Source organism: Maylandia zebra, linkage group LG1 (genome assembly GCF_041146795.1).
Source record: "Maylandia zebra isolate NMK-2024a linkage group LG1, Mzebra_GT3a, whole genome shotgun sequence".
NCBI lineage: Eukaryota > Metazoa > Chordata > Actinopteri > Cichliformes > Cichlidae > Maylandia > Maylandia zebra.
Window position 1 is genome coordinate 9,143,160 of NC_135167.1, and position 23,738 is coordinate 9,166,897.

Below are 23,738 nucleotides of genomic sequence, written 5' to 3' on the forward strand. Positions count from 1 at the left end.
TTGCTCAGCATGTCTACTGTTTAGTTGCACAACCAAAACCTGATAAAGCATAACTGGTCATAGAGTTTAAACTACATGTGCATTAAAACAGAAACAAAAAAGCTTCTGCTGCCAGAAATATTTTTTCCTTGCCAAGAGATTTTGCATATTCAAATTCCTGTTAAGTTACAGCAATTGTATACATATCCCTATGTCAGACAAAAAAAAATTGCATGAATAATATTACTAAAAAAATAGCCTAAAAACTCTCTGAGATGTTAGCATGTGTTAAATCACTTGCATGTTTCCTTATGTGTTAAAAAAGGATCACTGAAAGGATTTGGTGCTTCTTTAGTCTGTAAGCCAGTGAACGTTTGAAACTTCCATACTAATAAGAGTCACTGAAATAGAGCATTATAAGGTACTTGGCACACAAATTTTTAACAGGTGATGGTGAAGGTCACTGACATTGAGAGTCTCACAGTCAGAGACTGTACTGTGACCCATACGCTTTCCAGATGTTTCCCAACATGCAAAGGGAGACAAACCTGACCCTGCTTCATCCTCCAAAACAAAGACTCATTAATAATGTAGTTGTAGAAATTAAACGAGGTTTTACCTGCATTTCAGCAGTTCAACTGAAGATGGAATCTATAAGCCATAATGGCATAATGGCAAAGTCAGAAAACAAAAACTTTTATCAACTATATTGTGAATTCAGATGCATTAAAACTCAGTATTTGATCATGGAGAGCTGGCAGATACTTCACTTATATTTAGCCTGGGGGATGGGGTCATGCTCTCTCTCTCTTCCTCTCTCTCTTTCTCTCAAATTCACTGACCCACAAAGTATTTGGATCGCTGGATGTAAAATAACGTTTGTACCAACTGTAAAGCATCATGATTTTGTTTATTTTTATCTTAAGCCAATAAACAATGTACCAATTCCAGTCCCTGCTCCTCTCTGAATTTCCTCCTGGTACCCAACTAAATAGGACAGCCTCCAGCAGAATGACATGACAAGCCTCTTTGGACCCTTCACCCCCTCTTCATTTACCTTCAACCCCACCCCCAACTTTGGAGTCAGTTGTTTGACTGCCAGACATCCAATGGGCCAGCCTTTCTCTCTCATGGGAAAAAGACTTCATTACAGAGAAGAATTGCGGCATTGTGAGTCCCCAACTGCCCCTTCTCACAGGAGAGGGTGGAGCCTGGCTGGACACTGGGGCATCATGGAGTGACCTGGCTTCAGGGGTCAGTTCACTCACTGTTTGGAAAGCATCTCACGTAACGCATCATTGAGTGATTGCCCCCTCTCCTCAATCCAGAACGCTTTCACAGCCAAACAAGCACCAGTGTACTGAGCAGCATTCCACATCTTTTGCAATACTTTATGAGTCACATGTACGTACTGAAATACTTTATCATTACCTGTGTGGCCAGTTTAGTTTCTTAGCAGAGGTGGTAAAAGCTTTAGTTTCTTTAATGACTCAAAGACTGTTTGAATTTTTTTTTATTATTACATCTGAAAATGTAAATGTGAATTTAATTTTCACACTTTCAGTTTGACTTTGGCTTTACTCTTCAACATAACCCTAAAGGTATAACCTCCTCTCACGATGAAAGGAGCTTGTGGATGGTCATTTACTGCACCAGCTGCATTTGACATCTTTGATGGGTGTTTTTTTGTAGCCTAACAGCTGACCTTGATCATCACTCTGTAGGTAAGAGGACTATTTCTGTAGCCAGCTTTACTGACTGCGTATAGAAAATTTTTGCGTACTACAAAGTGAGCAGTAGTAATGCATACACCAACAGGGGACAAATAGCGGGCGAGTTAGGAAGTCTGGTTAATTTAAGAGCAGTTTATCAGCTGCTAGAGGGAGCTGCAGTTTCTTCTTCTCTGTAAAGGACACAGTCTGTATACAACATAAAATGCTCAAGCTGGTACATAGGCGTGTCTTGACAATAGAGTGACACAGAAGCTAACCAACTTCGGTGATTTCTCCTTGCGGTGAAAACTCTGGCTCAAGCCAAACTAAAAGACATTTTGGAAACAAGTAGACTTCTGCCAAAGAGAAAAAATTAAAACACAGCTGAATGTTTTTTTCTGACCTCCAGTGACATAACTTCTACCTTTTTCTCCAAGATACACAATATCAGTGCTTATCAGTATATCAGTGTCAGTATTTCCAGATTAAGCTGTACAGATGTTTAACAAACATAGGTGAGTTTGGTGTTAAACTAAGCGATCTAATCTTACCAATGTTAGAGTGCTGACATAAATAAGACAATAACCAAAGTACAGATAATACCAACTGAAAAATGTAAAAAAAAAAAAGAGTTGGAACCACTGGCAACATAAGCTGGTAGCAACATTAGATTTTTGTCCCAGACAAAAAAAAATCCCATCAGAGAAGCCAATCAAAGCCGCTGCATGCCAGCATAACGGCAATGAGCCTCATTTGGATAGTAATTGGAGAAGTGACAGTATGTTGCCTGAATGATAAGTTTAATCAAACATAGAGTTAGTTTAGGCAGGGCACAGAGTGAAGCTCAGCATAATGGCTCAGCGCACAGCCTTGTACACATCTAGTTGAGTATCCTCTGTTGTGCATGCTATGTAAGCCTGCCTGTACAGCTCTAAGATACTTTGTGACCCATCTTCACCGCAGCTAAGCCCTTCATGCTGTCTTAATCAATATCATATCTGTTGTCACTGATGTATACTTGTTCTGCCTTGATGCTGCTCTCCCAGCAGGGTATGAAGGGTAGTGAGGTGTCCCATTGCTATGCTGCCAAATTATATATTACTGGAAATATCAGTCATGACTATAGTGGTTTGACTGACAAACAGTTTTTAGCTTTGTCACTGGGGGCTTTTTCCAATGGTGCTTAATTTCAAGCCCTGCTGTTCTATTTCACATAGCCAGTAGTGTGGCTATACATTCTTAATATTGTTACTCATGTTTCATGAGTGTACTTATAGTCATGTATCAAATCCGGTGATATACCCATGCATATATAAATATCCAGTGTAATTGCATATCTATTAAGACAATATTTTGTGAAAAAGCTTGACCCTGCATTTTTTTTCCTCAATACATTATTGATCAAAACTATGAATGTTGTTTTGAAAAAAGAACTCTGCTTAGACTTAAAAACTAAATGTCTAACTTTGTTCTGTCTCCACATTGTAACCATACAGTATTCTAGTTTAGAGGCTAAGACTTACAATTTAAATAGGTTTGGCTTGTGACTGAAATAGGACTATAAAAAGAATCAGTAATCTTTATTATTTATTTGTTCACTGTATTGTACAGTGGTTGAAACATTTTATGGAGATAGAAACCAACCAGTGAGGAATTAGTGTTGCTTTTATTGTTTTTCTTCTAACATTTCCTAATTGCTTTCTTGCTAAGAATCAACAGGCAGATTTCTGTGGTGTTAGCTGTGAGCCAGTTGAGAAATGTTTTATTGCTGTGGAAAAATAATTTTAAGTACTTGCTTACAAAGCTGATGAGGCATGCCCGTTTCTGCTGACAGCACTCTGCAGCTTTTGTCTGGTTAAATGATGTGCTTTATGAGATTGTTTTTAAGTAAGGACATTAAAAAATACTTTGCTGCAAAATCCTCCTGATAGTTCTTCCATAGAGCATTTCATGTTATTGTATTATCCTCCAGCTTAATAAATTGATCATTTAGTGAATGTGAATAATTAAATGTTCATTGGACCTGTATTTACATAGCACTTATGGTTTTACTGACCCCTCAGAGCACTTTATCATTCAACTAGCACTGATGCATTGGGGGATTTGTTGGGTTCAGGATCTTCAGGATCCACTTTATCTCCTGAGCCACAGCCATGCACAAGTTTTTTAGTATTTTTAGATTGTTAATTAAGATGTTGCCATCATGTTTTGTCTTTGTCGGGAACATATTATAAAAGTCTCTAACTTCTCTAACTTTTCCTCAGTAGTAAATCTACATCTGCAAAGAAAATAATTGATTAAAAGAGGGCTTTACTCTCATTTTTTTCCCCATGTGCTCATTCCTGGACACTACTGAGAAGTTTACATGACACCTTGTTCTAAATAGTCTTTATTTATATATATCCCACAGGTCCATCCATCCACTATCCAAAACAAGCTGTTTTAGATCCATTCAATTCTACTTTAATCCAGCTGCCTCTTGAAAAACAAAGGTTTGAAACAACAGTTTTAAACACTGTCTACACTCACAGCTGGAGCTGTGTGCCTGAGATCTCCATATTAAGAATATCTATCTAATATAAATGCCAACAAATAAACCAAAGACCGTATGAAAGAGAATATTTAACAGCCTGAAATCTGAACTTTTAGCTCACAAGCATTATCTTGTATAGCAGAAAAAAATGTTGAAAAAGTAAAGCATATAGGATAATCTCTTTTAAATTATTCAAAAAATAGTTTTTATTGAGATTAAACTCTCCCTTACAAGAGAGATTTTAAACACTGAAAAGAAAATCATCAGGTAGAAGCAACAGAAGAGATGCAAAAATGATAAAACAAAACAAAACAACCTCCAGTTTTTAAAGGGAGACAGTGCCTGAAACCATTTCTACCAAGCTTAGTTTGTGCATGAATATCTAAGGATTCAATTAATCATGCGCATTTAACAAGATTGAAATGAGAATAGAAGAGAGGTAGTTCAGAAGTTTAAACAATAGAGCTTCATAAATGAATAGCATGAGAAATATCAGTTTGATTACAACAACATTTGTATCAGTCCCAAAGGTACATGTATAACAGACATAAATACAATTATACGTACAATAATACTGCAATACAATACACTACAATAGAGCACCTGAGTTATTAACTTGTGTGTATTTGTACATGTGCAACATATGCTTTCTAGTGCAAAAGTGGCTATTAGTCAAGGTAAGTGTTTGGCAGAAAACTATGTGACAACCATGACAAGATGACCCTGGACTGTAAGGCCATCTAAACTTTTAATACAGAGCAATCATGTACTGCACAACGATAAACAGTGTTTAACTGTTTGAGTTTAGTTTGCACAGCACAACAATCCAAATTACAACTCAGTGGTTGGAGACTGATATGACGCGTGACTGCATATAGTTAGGAAAATATAGGCATCCACTAAATCTAACTCCATGCAGCAATTCTAATACTTTTTAAATTGTTTACAATGGAATACACAGATGAACGACAAAATGGTCGAATTGATTGACTTTGATGGTTCCTACAGCTGTGTGGATTACCTTAATTTATTAAAAGGACCTGTGTTTGCTCCTGTGTTTCACAACACGGTACTAATGTGCAAATTTAATGACTTCTGGTGCCGTTACTGCTTCTCTCAGCAGGAGTCAGTATTTTGTTTGTCAGACTGTGTGTTTTCAACACTTGTATTACAGTGACTCAGTTCGTATTTGCAGAATTTAGAACACTGAGTTGCAGTGGTTGGATAGGGGATCTCAGTGTGAAAGGTTACAAGCCTGTGGACAGGAAGTCTTTCTGCAGAAAGAGCTTCACTGTGCCAAACCATGGGAGAAAGTGCTGCTAAATATTTGGGTATTATCCTACAACTGTTTACCTGTGTGGACCTCAGTTCTTGAGTTGAATGCTTTGAAGATGATATAACAGTCAGTGCAATTTGATCGTGGCTTCCATGATTGAACCCAAGCAGAGAGAGCAATTTCAAAGGCTGCTGAAACTTTTCAAAACACCAATGGCCTGTTAACAGCCCAGGATAATGAATTCCATAGCACCACAAGCCTCTATGTGTGGGAGACTTCGAGCTTAGCTAAATAAACCTTGTCTGACTGAGTGGCCCCACTGGTGCCCAGCCCTACGTGGACAAGAGCTGCTTGGTTTCTCACAGTTCAATGGCTGGGCTCAGTCATAAGGACAGCCTCATTTAACCTAAACTTACCGTGACAACTGCTAGCAACGTCCCACAAGTCACACCTCCACTTTAGCCCCTTTTCCATTACTACCTTCTTGGATCAATGCGTATCCTGCTCGTCATTCGATGAGTCATGACAGCGTCTCGTTCACGAAAATTAAAATCTGGCAACGAGGGTCTGCTGAAAAGCCACAGACGGGCAGCAGGTATATTCTTGCCTTGACGTCCATCTTTTTTAGCGCTTGTGTCACATATTAATTACATCATCGGACGCTCAAACGCATTGCTATGACGACAACCACACAGGTTAAGTGGTACAGGATTGTAATGTAAAACCAGTTGTTCTTAGTCGAGTAGTGGCGATCCGTGGCGATCCGTGGCGATCCGTGGCGAGTTGATCTGAGGAGGTATTAATGGAAAAGGGGCTTATGTCTCTATGGATAGGTTACTGTTGGCAAGGCTTTTGTTAGTGGATCAGCTTGAGATGACAAACTGTGTCTCCAGAGGGTTCATAGGAGTTGTGCTGGTTGAAGCTGATAGCAGAGATCACTAGCCTCTCCTGTGGTGGAAGTGACAGGCTCTGATTTTTTTTCTTCTCTCTTCATTAACTATTCACATTTGCACCTTATGTGCAGATCACCATCACCACTCGACATGAGTCCAAGGAGTTCAAAGGCAGAGTTGCTTGGAAGTGTGCGCGCCACCCCAGGAGTCGCCGGGCCTTGGACACCTGCAGAGTGGTGGGTGCTGAGAGCTTGGGCGTGTTTGGATCAGGGACTGAATTTTCCTCTGAAGATGAGGAAAAGGTTTATGGCACGCTCCCATGAGAGTGTCTCCTGCTCTTTGAAGCTCCTGTCTTGGTGGCTGCTCTTATCTTTAGGAACGGATTATTTTATCTCCTCCTGTTCCTTTCTTTTTCTTCTTCTTCATCTTCTCCTTGCTTTCCATCAAGACAGGTTTTGTATGGATCTTTTAGGAGATCTTCTCCGTACCCTTGCTCTTTCACTCCATTCATTTATATTTTCCCCCTTTCAGGGTACACCCAGCCTGCTTTACACGACTACTACCCCCACTCTCTTCCTTTTGCTTCCTCTGTTGCACCCGACTCTCTTTCTCTTTTCCCCGTCTCCTCTATTCTAGCTTTCCAACACATGACAGACTGTGTAATTAATGAGCATCATAAACCTCTCTTTCTATTAGCTACCCATTAGTAAACCTGGCAAGCCTGTCATTTTGGACAAAAACACACAGCTCCTTCATTTGATCCCCACATCAAAGGGGGAACCCCACTGTTTTCGGCTGAATACACTAATTGTGTCCTCGTTCTGGATGGGGCTACACCCCCACCGCTTCAAAAAAGCAGCCAGTGTCTAGTACAGATAGTAAAGAGAAGTACAGAAGCAGAAAGTATTGATTATATTGGCCTAAATTTGGAGACTTTTTGACATCAGAAGAATTAGTAGTCATTCAGCGGTGCTCCTAAAAAAAAGGTCTGTTTCTGTGTGTTGCTTTGCACGCCACTTGCTCTCTTCATTGCTCGCTTTATGTAGACACATTTTACTAAAAAGAAATGTCAGCGAGCTTCAGGCCCCGTTAGAGGTGTTTTATGTGCTGCTGTTAAGATAAAAAGGAATTTTTAAGCGGGATGATAAGGATTCCCCTACTTTACACTACAAACCAATAATGTTAAGTACAGGAACAGCAGTCTTAGTATTAGAATGTGCTGTCTGCAACATGCAATTTTTCAAATTTATTGTTTCACTACCCAATACTAGGCAGCACGGTGGCACGGTGGTTAGCACTGTTGCCGCACAGCAAGAAGGTCCTGAGTTCAATTCCACCATCAGGCCGGGGTCTTTCTGTGTGGAGTTTGCATGTTCTCCCCGTGTTTGCGTGGGTTCCCTCCGGGTACTCCGGCTTCCTCCCACCGTCCAAAGACATGCAGCTTGTGGGGATAGGTTAATTGATTAATCCAAATTGTCACTAGGTGTGAATGTTTGAATGAATGTGAGTGCAAATGGTTGTCTGTCCCTGTGTGTTGGCCCTGCGACAGACTGGCAACCTGTCCAGGGTGTACCCCGCCTCTCGCCCTATGACAGCTGGGATAGGCTCCAGCGCCCCCCGTGACCCTGAAAAGGATAAGCGGAAGCGGATGGATGGACTACCCAATACTTATTTTTTGCATTTTGTACATTTTATGCTGCTGTAACAAAACTAGTTAGGACCAAACCAAGACTAGGAGTGTTGCTTTAAGTCTTCCAATATTTTGGATAATCTATATATAAACTACAAATGTTCCCATTAACATGTACACAACCCGTGGTTTTAATAGTAAATGTGTTTTTTGGGGGGGTCTTCATAATTTCAAATGCAGGGAATTTGTTATCTTTTATTTTTCTTTTCAGTGCTTATTTCCAAGCTCTTAAAGAAACTTGTTGCACAGTGTTGCAGTGTGTAGCTTGATGTGATTTAACACACTTTTACTCTACTTGCCTCAAAGACCAACTGACACCAAAGAGTCTAGAAATATTCAGAATCCAGGTTATTTCCATTACTTCCACCATGCAGAAAGGCGAACACATGCCAGGCTGTCGTTCCCCCCCTGCAGACCCTTTGCCTGACACATCGCATGCTGAGCCACTACAATGGGCTGAGTCACCACCACTGCAGGAATCAACACTGTACTTCAGTCTCGATTGTCTTCTGCCCTTTACAACATCCACGCCCTTTTGTTCCTCAAGATAAAGGCAACAGTCACATGTTTGAGCTTTAAGCGGCCAGCAGCTGCTCTTCTCTCCCTCTATATGCTTCACATCCCCCTCTTCACCACCAGGCAGCATTCCCTCCAGCGCTCTCTCCAGGCATCAGGCCCCTAACATTGTTACAAGGACATAAACACAGACAAACCATTAGATGCCCCTGAATTTAGCTGCCTCAATACCCCCCATTATGCTTGTTTCCTTGGAGAATGCCCAGTTTTATGATGGAATGAGCCAGAGCTGACCACCAAGGTAGGTGCTCCCCTAGGCAAATAAATACTTACATCAATCAGACAGGTGTCTAGAGAATTTAGCTTTGTTCTTATGAAGCATTTTTTTGCTATAATGGAAAAACAGAGCAATAATCAAGGGACTGATTTCAACTCCATTTGACAAATGCCTCAATAGAAGCGAAATATTTACTCCATTTATTCTCTGATTTGATTGTGTGTCAGGCAAAAAATAAACTGTACCCCTGATAATGGGGATTGATTGGAGGTTTGGGGGTTCACGTTCAGGAGATGGCTCTAAACCCCCCCTCCACCTCCTCCTCTCTCACAGGCATCAAAGGGAAAGCTAGGAAATAGGGCCTGCAAAGCCATCTCTCCGTTGGCCTCTTCAAAGGACAGGAAGTGTGTCAGAGGGACAGGCCTTCTTTTCCACCGAATTCAGACGAGTTGCTATAATAACACGTTCATCTGTGTCTGTGGCAGACTAGTTCAAAGGGGAGTCTGATTCCTCTTAGTACAACACGTGACGATGGAGTCATGATGCGGAAAACATTGTGCATGTGGACCAGCCTAAGGACATGTGTCTACTGTACAGCCACATCCTGAAAGATGTGTCCTTCCTTAAAAATCGGGTCTGAGGCAGGATTAGAGTTTTGATATTAACAACTCTCCTCCAGGCAGAGGTGGTTATTACCTGCTTAACTACACAAGTTATAACTTCTTAAACTCCCATGCTGGTTAGACTTCAGTGAAAGTTAAACCTGTGAATGTAGAATATGTGGCTGATATTCGTCTCCGGTATATTTAAACCATACAAAACATCTAGTCTGATCACGTCTGTATGTTTCAGTGGGAGTGGAGATTGCCACAAAAGTATCAAAACTTTTGTGAAATTTGTGACAGATGGAATCGCAGGTGGCTTTCTAAAACTGTAAATCGGCAATGCTGAGCATTTGAAAGCTTCATTACATTTTGCATTTTACAAGCAAGTTTTTTGAGGCCCTTTCTCAAAAATGTAACGCTATCAACAACTGTGCTTTTTAAATGGGAATAGTCCTCAGGTGAATACAGTGGGATAAAGATCACATAAAATATGCACAAAAATGAAAATCAGCTTGGCTTCTAATTTAAACAAATAAACAACAGTCTGTAGGCTGCCAGCATGTGTGCTTCACATACTGGCAGCTAGGGCTGGGCGATATGACCCAAAATTCATATCTCGATATTTTTTAGCTGGATGGCGATATAAGATATATATCTCGATATATTTTTTTTAAGCCATAAAGTAAGAACAAAAAGAGAGTTCTAAGTCAAAGCTGTGTCCCAGATGTCACACAGGCACTTTTATTAACATACAGCACAGATGTACATGAAAAATTACTCAAAATTAAATTATGAGCATTCATTAAATAATAATGCTCCATAAATAAAAGAAAACAAGGTTGTTTTTGTGCTAAACAAAGAGCTCACAATTGTGCAGTCAAAATGTAAACTAAAAGACGCTGAGCGTAATAACAAAGACAGACAGATTTCACAGCTGCTCTGTTCCCAAGTTTTACTGTGTGACTGATAGCCTGGAGTTTGAAATCCGCTTCATAACCACGTCTCTTACAGGTGCCATTTATGGTCCTTATACACACACAATACGGTAATATTACGTTGATGCACAGTACATATCACTCCGCGAAGCTCTTCGGTAGCCGTAATGCGCCGACAATCTATCAAGCGGTGCAGCTCCTTAGCTTACCAAAGTCGTACTCAAACATTTTTGACAGATTGCTGAGCGCCGTGTACTACATAAAATCGGTTCGCGGCCATCAAGCACAACCAGAATTCATACATAAGGCGCGCTATCAACTTTTGAGAGAATGAAAGGATTTTAGGGTTAGCGCTGTTAGCTCGTTAGCGCGGTTAGCTCGTTAGCATGTTTAGCTCGTTAGCACGTTGACGCCGTCCAGCCCCACGCATGGGGAGATGCGCAGTAACTCGTTAACGGAGATTTGCCGTGTCCGTCTTGTCGCTGCCTGCACGTGAAGCGATGGGGTAGGAGGGGGAGTTGTCTTCAGTGAAGGCGAGGCGGAGTAACGTTGCGTAGAGACAAAAGTGGACGAAAGAGAGGCAAACTTGCGGCTCCACAACTATAATTATAACGTAACATAGACTATATCGATATAAAGGATATTGTCACATCTTATATCTCGTATAAAAATATATCGATATGTTTTAAAAACTCGATATATCGCCCAGCTCTACTGGCAGCCTGTATGCTGGAGGCACACGGGTAAAGGCAATATGTAAACATAAAAACACAGTGTTGACTTCTTGACAGCAGGACCCAGTGATAGTATAGGAGTGATTAGCAGCACTGTAACAACATGGATTTGCATCCAAGGACATCAAATATTAAAATTGTCCTAAAATTGAACAAAGACTTCTGTTTTAAGATTTAAAGGGAGAGGAAAAAATTTCCATGACACAGAAACGACAAAAGAAGACTAAATTTAGACATCCAGCTCTAGGAAAACCATGCCAGCATTTTGCTGTTTGATTGAAAACGCACATGAAACATTACCTTTTATGCAATTCTCACGACCTGCGTTCAGGTGACAGTCCTCAGAAAACTTATGATTCAAATCCTCCTGTTATTTATAATATGTGTTTAAATGTGATGTGAAGTGTCAGGTGAAACATTTGTTCATAAAACCTAGCTACACCAAATAAAGGACACATGACTGATCGGATTAATTCAAATCAAAAAGGACATAATGGTTTGACTGAATTGAGAACTTAATACTTTAATTAGTTTTTTGTACAGTGTGAGTTCTTTGAGATTAAATCATACAAGAATCTGAGGAAGAAAATGTTGTACAAGTGATAGGAAAAGATTTCTTTTATCTATTTCTTGAACCAAACACTCTAAAAAAATTCCACTTCACATAATGGATCAGGTTGGATTTGATGTGTTTCAGACCAAAAGAACACTGTGATTGAGCACTAATTGTAATGCTGCTAAAATTGGTGCCAAAAAATAAATAAATAAATCTAATATTCAATTCCTGTTCAAGCTCAGTCTTTCACTGGTGATGATTAGAGTATCGACTTTGCAGTGTTTTCTCAAAAGATGATGCCCACTGTGCGTTATATTACGTTCACACTGAGCTACTGGCAGCCTGGCATGAAATGGCACAGTGGCTTCTGTCTTATATCTGAAGACATCAAAAGAATCTTAGCCCGCTTTCATCTGCTGCCTCAGTCCACTAAGACCCTTATTTTCATATTAGAGACCCCAAAAAGACAGGCGGGCACTGACCACGGAGCCCCGTATGAAATGACTTTTACCCCTGGGAAGCCCATCTGAGAGGATAATGTTGATAAAAAGTGAAAAAGTAGTCAGAGGTCAAAAGAGAATACAAAAGAATGTGTATTTAATGATTGCACGCTTCGTCAAAGGTAATTCAATCAAAATAATGAAAAAAAAGAAAAGATTTTACATACTTTGCGATGTGAGACGCAGATAAATTATTCTGCCCGAGTAAGCAACCCAAACCCCAAGCCGAGGGAAATGTTTCACAGCTTGCCAGTGAATCTATTTTATGTTTTGCTTATTTGTATTTCATTTTAATATAAAAGCAAGCAAGCAAACAAACAAAAAACCCACAACAAACAGACGTTTCATACACGCTTGGATTTGAAATAACAGCTGAGGTCGCTGGTTTGGGATCATTTAGGATGCCACCAGACCCCAACTGGCAAAAATGAAACAGAGAAATGAATGTTTTGGCGTCACCTCGCGCGCGCTTGAAAGCCAGAGCCGAACGGGAGCGTAAAGGCAGACAGAAAATGTCACGACGCTCCGGAAAACCTGAGATGTAATTTTCATAATAAAAGCATTGTAAAGCACGAACATGGGTCACTGAGGGGTTCTGTTGTATGTGTGTGTGTGTGTGTGTGTGTGTGTGTGTGTGTGTGTGTGTGTGTGTGTGTGTGTGTGTGTGTTTTTTAACCCGTGGTGCACCTGTAACCAGATTAGGTTTGGTTTCTGGCTCTACGTCTTTAAGACTCTAAGAGTGTGCCGCATTGTAAATATTTGCTATTTTCAAAGTCAGAATGACATGCCCTTCTCTCGGTCCATTTTTACTTGAGCTATCGCCAGTCGCTTGTGCTTTAATCTGAAATCGGTGTAAGGAAGTCGCACAGCCTATTGTCTATCGCGCGTGTCGTCAGTGGCGGCGCTCTGGATCAAAGGCTCGTTTGGCTCCTTGGTTTTATGGTCCTGTTCTGAGCGCAGTCTGCTCTCGGTCTCCACGGACGCTCCTCTGTCTGGATAGCGCGTCTCTATTTTTTTGTTATTCCTTCTTTGGATTATATTCATCTGATGGTTTTCAACTCCAACTCGATGCATAGAAATGGGTAAACTGCACTCGAAACATGGTAAGACGTCTTATTCCCGAGAGAAAAATCACAGCTGTAGTTGCTGGGTGTTGCGATACTTTCCAGTTACACATTGATTGTCTCTTGTCTTTCTTTTTCTTTTTCTATCTCCTTCTCAAAAGCTGCTATTTGTAAACCGCGGGAGAGTCCAGAAGGTAAGCGCACTTATTCCCCTACATGATGCACTCAAACATTTTCTGAGCATTTCGGTCAGTTTGTGAACAGCGGAGCAGTTTCCAGAGTCCGTATCAGCCTCAGTTTATTGCAGCACGAAGACCCCGAGAGTCTTTGAAGGTTAACGCGCTTGTAGTGTGAACACACTAGAGAGAGAGAGGAAGAAAACGGTTTGTACTCACTGCTAATACTGCTGCTTTTGTGTTTCAGGCGACAGTTTTGTAGTGAATGCCTGTTTGGCGAGGAAGGGAATCGATGACTGGCTCGTGAAGCAGAAATACTACTGCACGAGCTCGCGCCTCGAGCAACAGGACTGTCACCACAAGAATAACTGCGGGTTAACTGCACGGGTGAGTGTGACTGTATACGTACACTCGGATATTCACAATGAAGTTTTGCTCCACGACTTCTTTTATTTGTAAAGTTTGTCTTGTAACTCAAGTATTGCGTGTCTCCTCGTACATGTTTCACACCTTAAGCAGTTTTTAAAAAAACATTTTATTTCATATTTTTTTAATGCCACTTCTACGATAGCAAAAGAAGCTACATTTAACCTCAAGTGTTGTCAGTCTTTTTTGACTCTTTGGTGGATAAACTTTTAACAGTGGCTGTTCACGGTGAGTTAAATGTCGCTCATGACGGGATAAAAGGTAATTAAAGTAAACCAATCGCAATCTTACTTTTGTTTTCCCTGTGAGCAAAATAAGACCGTTGAGCTCACAAATGCGCAGCCGTATGCACTTGATTGAGGGATTATTTTTCAGGTAACAATAGATCAAGCCTTGAAAGCAGCTCAGTGTGACAGTCCGGTGACAAGTGTGGATCGTAAGGGCTGGAGAGAGAAATGTTGGAGGTCATGCTTGTTTTGTATTTTGGCATTGCCGTAAACACGGTGCTGTTGTTGTCAAGCGGGGAAATCCTTTGGAATTGCTTCAGAGGAGCGTTAAGCCTCTTTGGTTTGCCATGCCTTCCTCAAAGGCAGCATGTTTGAGGAATTGGAGCCCATCAAGAATTTAAAAAACAACAACAACCCCCCCCCCCCCCCCCAAAAGAAAAAAAGAAAAGAAAAGGAAAATCAGTCCCTCCACTCACAATCCAGACAGTTTGAGAAGAAATACATCAATTTATTAAATGCATCCCACAATCCAGGATATATCACACCTACTGTAATATTCTGTTGTGTTATTGCATGGCATGATTTTCCTTTTTAAAATACTCGACAGATCCTTTAGTGTTCAGTGTTCTTAAAGACTAGAATCCTATCATCAGCGACATGCAGCTCCGTGGCATCATTTTCATGCAGCAAGCTGAAACCATGTTATGCCCATGCTTTTGAACTGTAAATAACACAAGTGAGACAGAAATACACATGCAGATTATAATTCCTTAATGAACCACTAGTATGAGAAGTCATTGGCATACAACCCGAGAAAGTGTAAGGCAACAAAAAGGTCTGCTGATTCCCACCAAAGCCAAAGATAAAATCCGCTGTTGTTTTGTCTGCTGGTGCAAGAGTTCTTTGGTAGATTTGGTAAGCGGAGCTGTAGAATAAAGTGTAGGGAGCTTGGCATCTACATGAAAAATTGTTCATCCTGACATGTGCCCAGAGCTGCAGCAAACTTTATCATATGGTAACAGGATCACACTCACAGCAGGCACTGGGATGTATTTTGAAGAGGGGTTTTATGGAGGAAAAACAATCTGAATCCCATGTTTCTTTTTCAGAGCATGTAGCTGCTGCTGCTGCAAAAATCCATTCCATTTATTTAGCTGTTTATATGTTCAGCGGGGTTCATATGCTTCGGGCAATTTAAGCATTTAAAACCACATTATTATCATGCAATTACCATAAATTGTTACTGCAAAAACAAACATTCGTTACTTTTTTCCTCGACATATTCACATGCTGCTTTTCCCAGCAACAGTCATGTGTGAAGTTTTGGCTCAGGATGGATGAGGCCCCCGCCAAAAGGGTTGGATGTTTTTGAACAATTTAGAGTTCAGCTTGTATAAATAATTCAAGTCTCGGTGTCTAATAGCTTATTTTATAACTCAGAAGGAAAATGAATAAAAGAAGAAAAGTTGTTTCCACATCAATATTTATTTGAGCACTTTTCTCTTTTGTTTTGTGATTATAAAGTGGATTCTAAATCTGTAATGATTATTAAAGTTTAAAGCATTTATGTTTTTTTCCCCATTCTGTGCCAGGGCATGAAGCATAGTTTACATTTTTATAAAGACAAGACTTTGCAATCCCTCATGCTCTGTAGTGTACTGAGTTACACATTTGCCTAATAAGCAAAAGATACTCAGTTTGATCCCGGGAAGAAACACAAATCCCGCGGGAGTTGCGTCAGGAAGGGCATTTGGCGTAAAAATATGCCAAGCTACCCGCATGCGGAAACCCCTTGTGAATAAGGGAGCGGTCGAATGTCGCCTTTGAATAAACATTCACATTAACCTAATCATTAATCAGAAGCAACGTGGTTTACAAGCTGTGTCGTGATGTGAAATAGCTTTCCGTAATTTCCCTACAGTCTTATATAACTGCATAGTCATACGTTTTATGTTTGGGTTGTGTGGCATAAGCACCGTGTGTTGCTTTTCTTCCCAGTATTGTTAAGAAGAGTTACACAAACCATACCAAGTCTCAACCTTTCCAGTGGATTTACGGAATAATTCCATGAGTGGAGGTCATTCCAAACCTGTTTCATTGACTCCATAAATAATGCATTATCTTAGTGATCATGAGTCGTTGTTAAAATGAAGTAGGTTTGCCTCTATTAAAGAGAATGCTTACCATATCATTTTAACTAAATTGAAAGACTTAATGATGTGTGAGAAGAAGTTTAAGAGGCTGGCCCTGCGGTGCTTTAAGCTTAAAATACAATAAAACAAAAATGGGAGCTAATCTTTTGTGCGAAAATACAAGTCTACTCTCTTTGCTTTAAAAGTTGTCCATATTGCGTAGAATACCTGGTGAGATAGTTATTTATACCCATTATTCTTTAAGCCCCCTCTCCATGCTGAAACAGGGTCCGGCAGAATGTGGGTCGGGTGTCAACAGTGGGGAGTCCACGCTTGGAATTCTTTTGAACCATTTTTTTTTTTCAAACCATATTCCCCATCAGAACACTGCAGATTTTAAAGTGGTCATTGTTCAGTAGAGTGCCTCACATTGGCAGTTTTTCTTCATTTAATGGTTTTAGATTGAAATTGTGTTCGAGCACACACGGACACACTAAGGCTTGTACTTGAAAGCACTTGAAGACTTAATGATGATTCCACGCAGGCTCTACACCCATTCATGATTTGTGTTGTCAGATGTAAGGTTGCGGGAGCTTGGCAGACAGTGAGTGAGTGGTGTGGGCAGGTGGACCCGTTGGTCCTCAACACACGAGATCCAGGTCATGTGAGCCTTGGCACACTTTAGCCCGAGTGCACAGCATGGTGTCTGCACGTACCAATAAATCTGATATGTTATGTGCAGCCTGTAAAATTCTTTGCTGACAGAGACATTGATAGGGATTGAAGATTTTCACGACTTTTGGACTTGGAAGTTCAAGTTTCTGGTGACTACTTTCTGAGCTTACCTCATTTGGAACTGAGTGCCACTTGTCACTTGCCTTCTTCATAAGTTTTCCCTTTCAATTCTGAAATCCCCTTCCCCCTCTTTTGCTTCTCCCTTCTCCTCCTTTCTCCCTTCCTATCCTCCATCTGTTTGTTGCGCTCACCCTGTGGCCTTGTGTCAGTTGCGGCTGATGAAACGAGGCTGCATTTGAAGTGGGCCACGCTGGGGGGTGTTTTTAGTGACACTGATGGCCACTCCACCCTAAAGCCCTACCCTCTGTATAGAAAAAACCCCCTCCATGTCCAGTCTTGCCAAGCTACCACTCTCCAAAGTCTGGATTAGTTTTTTTCTTCAGCTGAACTTTCATCAGTTTGTGAGGAGCGCAGAAAAAAAGCAAAGGTACATCAGTCGACAAATGCAACTCAGAAGTGAATCACAGTGGAACTTCTGGCCCCACCTCCTCCTGTCTCACAGTTGGTTGCTAGGTCTTTGATTTGTTTTTGTTTTGTTTTTTTGAAAGTAGAAAGGTTTTTTTGGAAATAGGCCTAAAGCTTTTAAACGCATTCCCTCAGCCTCCAAGTCTGATAAAAGACATGGCAGGTTTTGCGCCCCCTTCATTTTTCGTTTTTCGCTTCTGCTGTTGTGCTTTTTCTTTCCTTGTCGTTTTCACAAAGCAAGGGCCCTTGTCTAGAAGCTGAAAGCACCTTTCAAATGCAGACTCCTCTTCCTCTTTCTCTCCTTCTTTCTGTTTTCTCCCTGTGCGTTTTCTTTTCCCACCGCTGCCCTCTTGTGCGTGCTGTGTGACGTATGCCCCTCTCCCATTGGGCTCTACCCCCTCTGTGCTCCCAAGGGACCAAGGGCCTGTTGTTGCTCTTTGAAGAGGCTGGGAGAAAAGTTTGGAGCCACACTCTAAAGAGAAGAAAAGCACTGGCCTTTGGGAGGAGGGGTACCACCTGGCCATGGAGGGGCTTGGCGATTTTCTTCTTATTTTCCCATGAGAAGATGCTGTAGAAGTCTTGGGCTGACATCAGCGTAGCTGGGGGACTGGGAGGTTCAAGGAAGTGGACGTGGCTTTAATGTCACATCAGGCATCATATGTCAAAAAGATTCCTGAAAGCTGGAAGAGTTTCTCCTGTGTGACAAAGCAGAGTGGATAACTCTCAGCTGTTGTGAATGGTGTCTTCTTTATGTCAAAGAATGTTGAGGTTTTGTGTAAGATTGAGCTCTAGTAGCATTTAGACACTTGATCAGGGTTACTTGTGTTTCTTTTTTATTAAATCTAATGAATCAATTTCCATATATTTCACCATATTATACCTACAACGGAATTTATTAAGGCGTAGAAGTCTTTAACATATTCTTTGTGAAGGAACTGTCACTGTAGGTCTCAGTAGACATAAAATTATTAACATGTCATTAGCCAGAGTGAAATGCTCATGTATGTGCATATCTGTTCAAGCGTGTGCATGTAAGTGTGCAGTGTGTCTGGAGTCAGCTGTCCGGATGCACTTCACAGATCAAAGGCTTCCACGGGAATGTGCTCTGAATCTCAGGGGATTAGCAGCTGAGATTGTGCTTTGTTTTCCCAAATATATGCTCAGTACGGAGCAACGGATAGCTGTTGATCAAAGTGTCTTTCTGGCTGGAGAGTTTTGTTCCGCACTTGAGGGTGGCATTTATTTCACGACTCGAAAGAATGGATAGAGGATGTTCTCCTCTTTAGTCTCCCTGTGGATTGAAATGGCTGATAAGTAGTAAACAGTATGGATGGTGCGACTCTAATTACAGAGTTTCTTTAACTGACGTCATTATCTTTTTTGATGTGTTTCTGCATGGGACATGCTAAACTTATAAATGTTTTGCTTTTTACATTTTTGACAAGAAACATGAAGTTATAAATAAGAGTAATAAAATGTAAAACATGTAGATAGCTAGAAGTTTCTCGGAGCCAATTGCAAAATTTTGAAAATTGAGAGGAAGAGAAAGCTGTGGTCTGATATGTTGTAGTTATTTTTCCATGTTTTTCTTGCGTAAAGCGAATGCAAAACTAGACTTTCATACTTCCGGGATAGGCGGCGTTGTGTGCATGGGTCTGGGAGAAAACTCTAGGTGACTGGGGACCCTGCGGTGGTCCTGGGGTTTCTGTGGGAGCTCAATTTAATCACCCACTTAAAAGGCTCAGCTGAAGTGGGTGTTTAAGTGTTTAAACCCTGAATAATTCTCTGTTGTTTGTTTATCGGGTTCCCCTGCGGGTTGCGCTGTGGCCCATGCAGTAAGTGCTGAATAATTTGACTGAGCACTCAAACTGACTCTCATATAAGACAAGATTAACATCTGCATAAAACTGCGATCAAGCTCTCATGAGTGTGTAGTGAACATGCACACTTGTGGACCATGAAACGCAGAAGCACTCACTGATATACATACACGCACTATCCATGTGTTTATCCTGTTATGTGAATCTATTTATCACAGCTAATAGTCTCAGTGTGATTCTCTTCCGCATCTTTGTCTTACAAACTGGACCTAGGGAAATGCCACTGATGGAGTTCACAGCTTCCTTGAACCCTGCTGGTGTATTTATCCTCCTTGTGTTTGTGCTCTTTGGTGACCAGGGCTCTAAGGCCACCTGAGGTGGAGGGAATGGAGGAAGTGGGTTTAGGTAAACAGAGGTGGGAGAGCATTGTGCCTCTTACTGACAGAGGTTCCAGGGCTCCTCAACTTTTCCTGTGGCGCCAGGGATGGAGGAGGTCTGGATTGTCTGTTAGGGGATGTTTTTAGTGGAAGGAAAGTTAAACAGAAGATCAACCCTGCTGAAAGGAAAGCTGTCCACCCCCGGTGTGTTTATTCTCCACAGGTGCCACAATCCAAGGAGGACCTCACCCTGTAGGCACTGAATGGAGAAGATCAGCCCTCTGCTCCCCAAAGAGCCATTTACCCTGTCTTTCAAACTCACAACTTCTTCGCTTAACTTTTTCATAGCAACAGAAATGTCCCACTCACATGTAAAAAAATTCTTAAATGTAGGATTTGTACGTCTTTAGGGACTGCAGTCTAATTTTCAAGCTCTTTAGACTTACAACATGGTCTGAAATGTAAATATAGGTTTGGCTGTGGGTTTATGAGAGATGATGTGCAAGTCTTATTACCATAGGCGTGTATTTAGAGTGTTAAAGTGTCCTGTTTTTTACCATCAAATATTTCCTCTTCATTTAGACAACTTTATATTTGGAACCCAATTCAAACAACATTAAATTAAATCCCCTTCTGTCTAAATTGAAACCTACATTTGTGTATATTACTCTGATCTTCTCATTGTCATTGTTCATAAAGGATGTTAATGCTTCCTGCATGCTATTTATGGCAATTACGATTCTGACACAATGCAGCTGGTCTATTAAACCATTAGGAATTTTATTTTTAATTTTATCTATGCTTTAATATGAACAATGTTAGTAAAATGTGGAAGCAGTTTGCAATTGTGTAACTACTCCACTGCAAGTTCATTATGGTGAGCAGTGACACAAGCCACTAATTCCAGTCAGCTATGAATAGAAACGTGCCTCTGGCACCAGCGCGCTTGTATATAGTAGTTGAAGTGTCTATTTCTGCTGCTATGTTTACTTGCTAAGTTGAAACACTCTCTGTAATTACAGAGATTATAAGTCCACAGTTAAAAGGTCAGATGTGAGCGATGTTTTGAGGTGGTGGCTTGTGGCTGGCAAGATGGCTGCTCCAAACATGCTGCGCGTTCATGTGTGTGTGAGTGCATGGGCATGAGTGTGCACAGGCAGAAAGGAAGAATTTGGCCACCTTGGTGTTGAGGTCAGTCCCATCTGGTCAGCATGCACATGTTAGAGGTTTTCATAACTGCCACCTACCACGCGGAGTCCCACTGTTTATTACAGTGACAAGGTTTAGTATTTGGCTTTGAATAAATGCACCAGCAACTGTCATTTGGGGGAACTTGATTACAAAGATCTGATTTTATGGCATTTAATCTACAGGTTGTTTTCTTGTGTATGGTGGCTGGAATGAGCCCAGAAGGCAGACCTAAAAGAGACCTTACAAAACTAGCTTAGTAGATGAAATATTTGGTGTGTGCCAGCTTTTAATCTGACATGTAGTATATCCAATAATGAAAAATTGCTCAAAAAGAGTCCTTTCTTAAAACATTACAAACTTACATACAAATTATGATTTTGTTCAGAAAATGTAAGATTTTAAAACATCGTGGAAACATCATCATCATGCATTTTATGCTATTTTGGAGCAAAAACTTTAAACTGTAGCCACTGGCATGTGAAGTTACTGGGGTGGATCTTCTCATTTGTCTTTGGTAAAAGGCTGAAGTGCCTGTCACTGTCTTGCTGCCCTCGAGGTAGACTTCTTGACTAAAACCCTTTTCCTCCCACACTTTGCAGTACTTGAGACTGGCGTCTGAAGCCACCCAGACGACTGAAGGACTGTCTCTCCTCAAAGAGAGCTTTGACTAATTACTAAAACCCTCTAGACACAATGTAACACATTGAGTCTTGCACTCAGACACGGAAGCAAGAGTGTTTCCAAGCATTTGTCTTAAATATATAATCCATCCTATTTTGCAGTAATGACTGACACATTTGGCAAATACCATATTCTGTTAAAATGCACAGCCTGGTTCTCCTGGAGAGCTACTAAAAGTAAACTAGCTAACCTAGAATGGTCTCTGAAATAACGTGTTAGTTACAAATGTGATGGACACAGAAACACCTTCACATTGGTGCTTTCCTCCACCGTACTTAACCTGGATCATACAGATCTTTACATCACTAGATTTGCCAGTCTTACATGATGAGAATCTCTGTCAGTTTACAACTCTTAGCTCTAGTGCAGCTCTTAAGTCAGATCAGTAAATAAAACAAAATAAAACAAAACAAGAAAAACCTCCACCAGATGATGACCTATGCCAATGCCCATATACTCAGAAGCTGCTTCAGCCTAGCAATGAAATTGTTCTTTATACAAATGCTGCTGAAGTTTTGACCTCTTCTTTACACCTTGGAAGTAGTTGTGCCAATATATTTGGCAAATTACCCAACCATAGTGCATGCATGCACTCGATAACCCCAGAAGAACTGCTCTGCCCTTTTTGCCAAGAAAGGTTCAAAATGGAACAAATTTCATGAGATATCTAACCACATACGCTTTTGGAGATGAGGTGTGTCATTTTGTGTAAGACACCCTCTCTTCTCTTTTAATCTGCTCCTATTCTCTTTTCCCTATTCTTTGGAACTGGGCTTGGCTCTGAATTCAGAGGGCCATAATGTTGTGATTTGTTACTTTTGGCAGTCGGGAACCACCTGTAAATCAAGGCCAAGCGACAGGCCGTCTCCATTCTCTTCCAAACTGTAGCTTTCACTTGAGAATTGACATTCCCAAAATGCAGTTCACTGGCTGGTTGAGAACATGTTATAAGGATTAACCTCTTGCTCATATCCCATTTAACTCTCTTGACTCCCAAAGAAAAAGTTTAAATAAAAACCTTGCTTTCTGTTCACATGTAATCTTTATGTCTGTCTGTGACTGTTCTCTATGAACTCTGTTAACTAGAAGTTCAACTGTAGACATCTCAGTAAAAGAAGACGCAGAATGACTACGGTTAACATGTTGGAGTGGTAACTGCTGTAAAGCATGCGTGCTAATAGTTTTGTTTACAGCTTTGGCAAAGTATATCTAATCCTGGCAGAGCTGGCTCTGTTATTTTTTAATACTCTACAATATCTCAAGTAGGGTTTGAACAAAGTAAGAAAAGTTTCCTAGATGAAGCCCAATATTTCTCCCGTTGTAGGAAACGAAACAAACGTGATGAGTTGTCTAAATTGCTGTAGGGGCGATCATGGCGTTAGACTCTTGATCTTGACACCATGCTTCCCCCCTCTCCTCCTGTCTGGCAAGATGTGGCTTTGATAAACACTGTGATACATGTTAATCGCAGTGGTTACATATTTTTCAAAAGCTAATCAAGGTTGTTACCTCAAGTAACACGCAGGGTTTACTGCCCGAGGGGCTGGCTGAGTTGTAAAAGCTTATCTTTGCAGGTGTAAAAGTTTTGTAAATGGGTCATTAAAGTGTTGGCCAACTTCACACATAGAACACAAAAAAAGCGAGAGGGGGAGGGAGATTACTTTGGATCAGCATGTTCCTGAAGCATAGAGATGAGGGCTGTAAATCTCTGCTAATATTCCACTGAGCCTTTCAGGAGGCAGCCTTTGATGTGGGTGAGGTAATGTGACCAGCAGTGTTTGCAATGTTAATCTGACGTGGAGAAATGACTGGTGGCTGTGCACTATCGCTCCACAAAGGAAAGGCATCCAATCGCTGCCCTTGATGGTGGTGTAAAAAAACAAAAACAAAAAAGCAATAACAACAAATGAATTTGAAGAGAAAGCCAACACGTGTGCAAAATTTGCACTTTCACCACACGGACACGTGTCGTTTAATTTAACATACAACACACAGGGTAAGGTCTGCTGAGCCACACCATATGCAAGGATTTTTTTTACCCTGGTGTGTGTGTGTGTATGTTTGTGTGTGGAGAATCTCTCCATGACCTGTGTTGTGAACTGGAGTTAACACGGTAAGCCCTCCGGCATGTGCAGCCTCCTCAAACCCTTCCAGCTTTGTGTATTGCTGACCATGCAC

At 40.9% G+C, this 23,738-nt stretch overlaps 1 protein-coding gene across 1 annotated transcript in view; it reads left to right on the plus strand.

Moving 5' to 3' along the window:
- The first annotated feature begins 13,120 nt into the window (after window positions 1-13,120).
- nkd1 (NKD inhibitor of WNT signaling pathway 1) overlaps window positions 13,121-23,738 on the plus strand; it is a 32,650-nt gene continuing 22,032 nt past the window's right edge. The window contains exons 1-3 of the mRNA XM_004539694.3: window positions 13,121-13,309; window positions 13,432-13,464; window positions 13,694-13,833. Coding sequence (XP_004539751.3) covers window positions 13,285-13,309; window positions 13,432-13,464; window positions 13,694-13,833 — 198 coding nt within the window. The 5' untranslated portion in view covers window positions 13,121-13,284. The remainder of the gene's footprint in view (window positions 13,310-13,431; window positions 13,465-13,693; window positions 13,834-23,738) is intronic.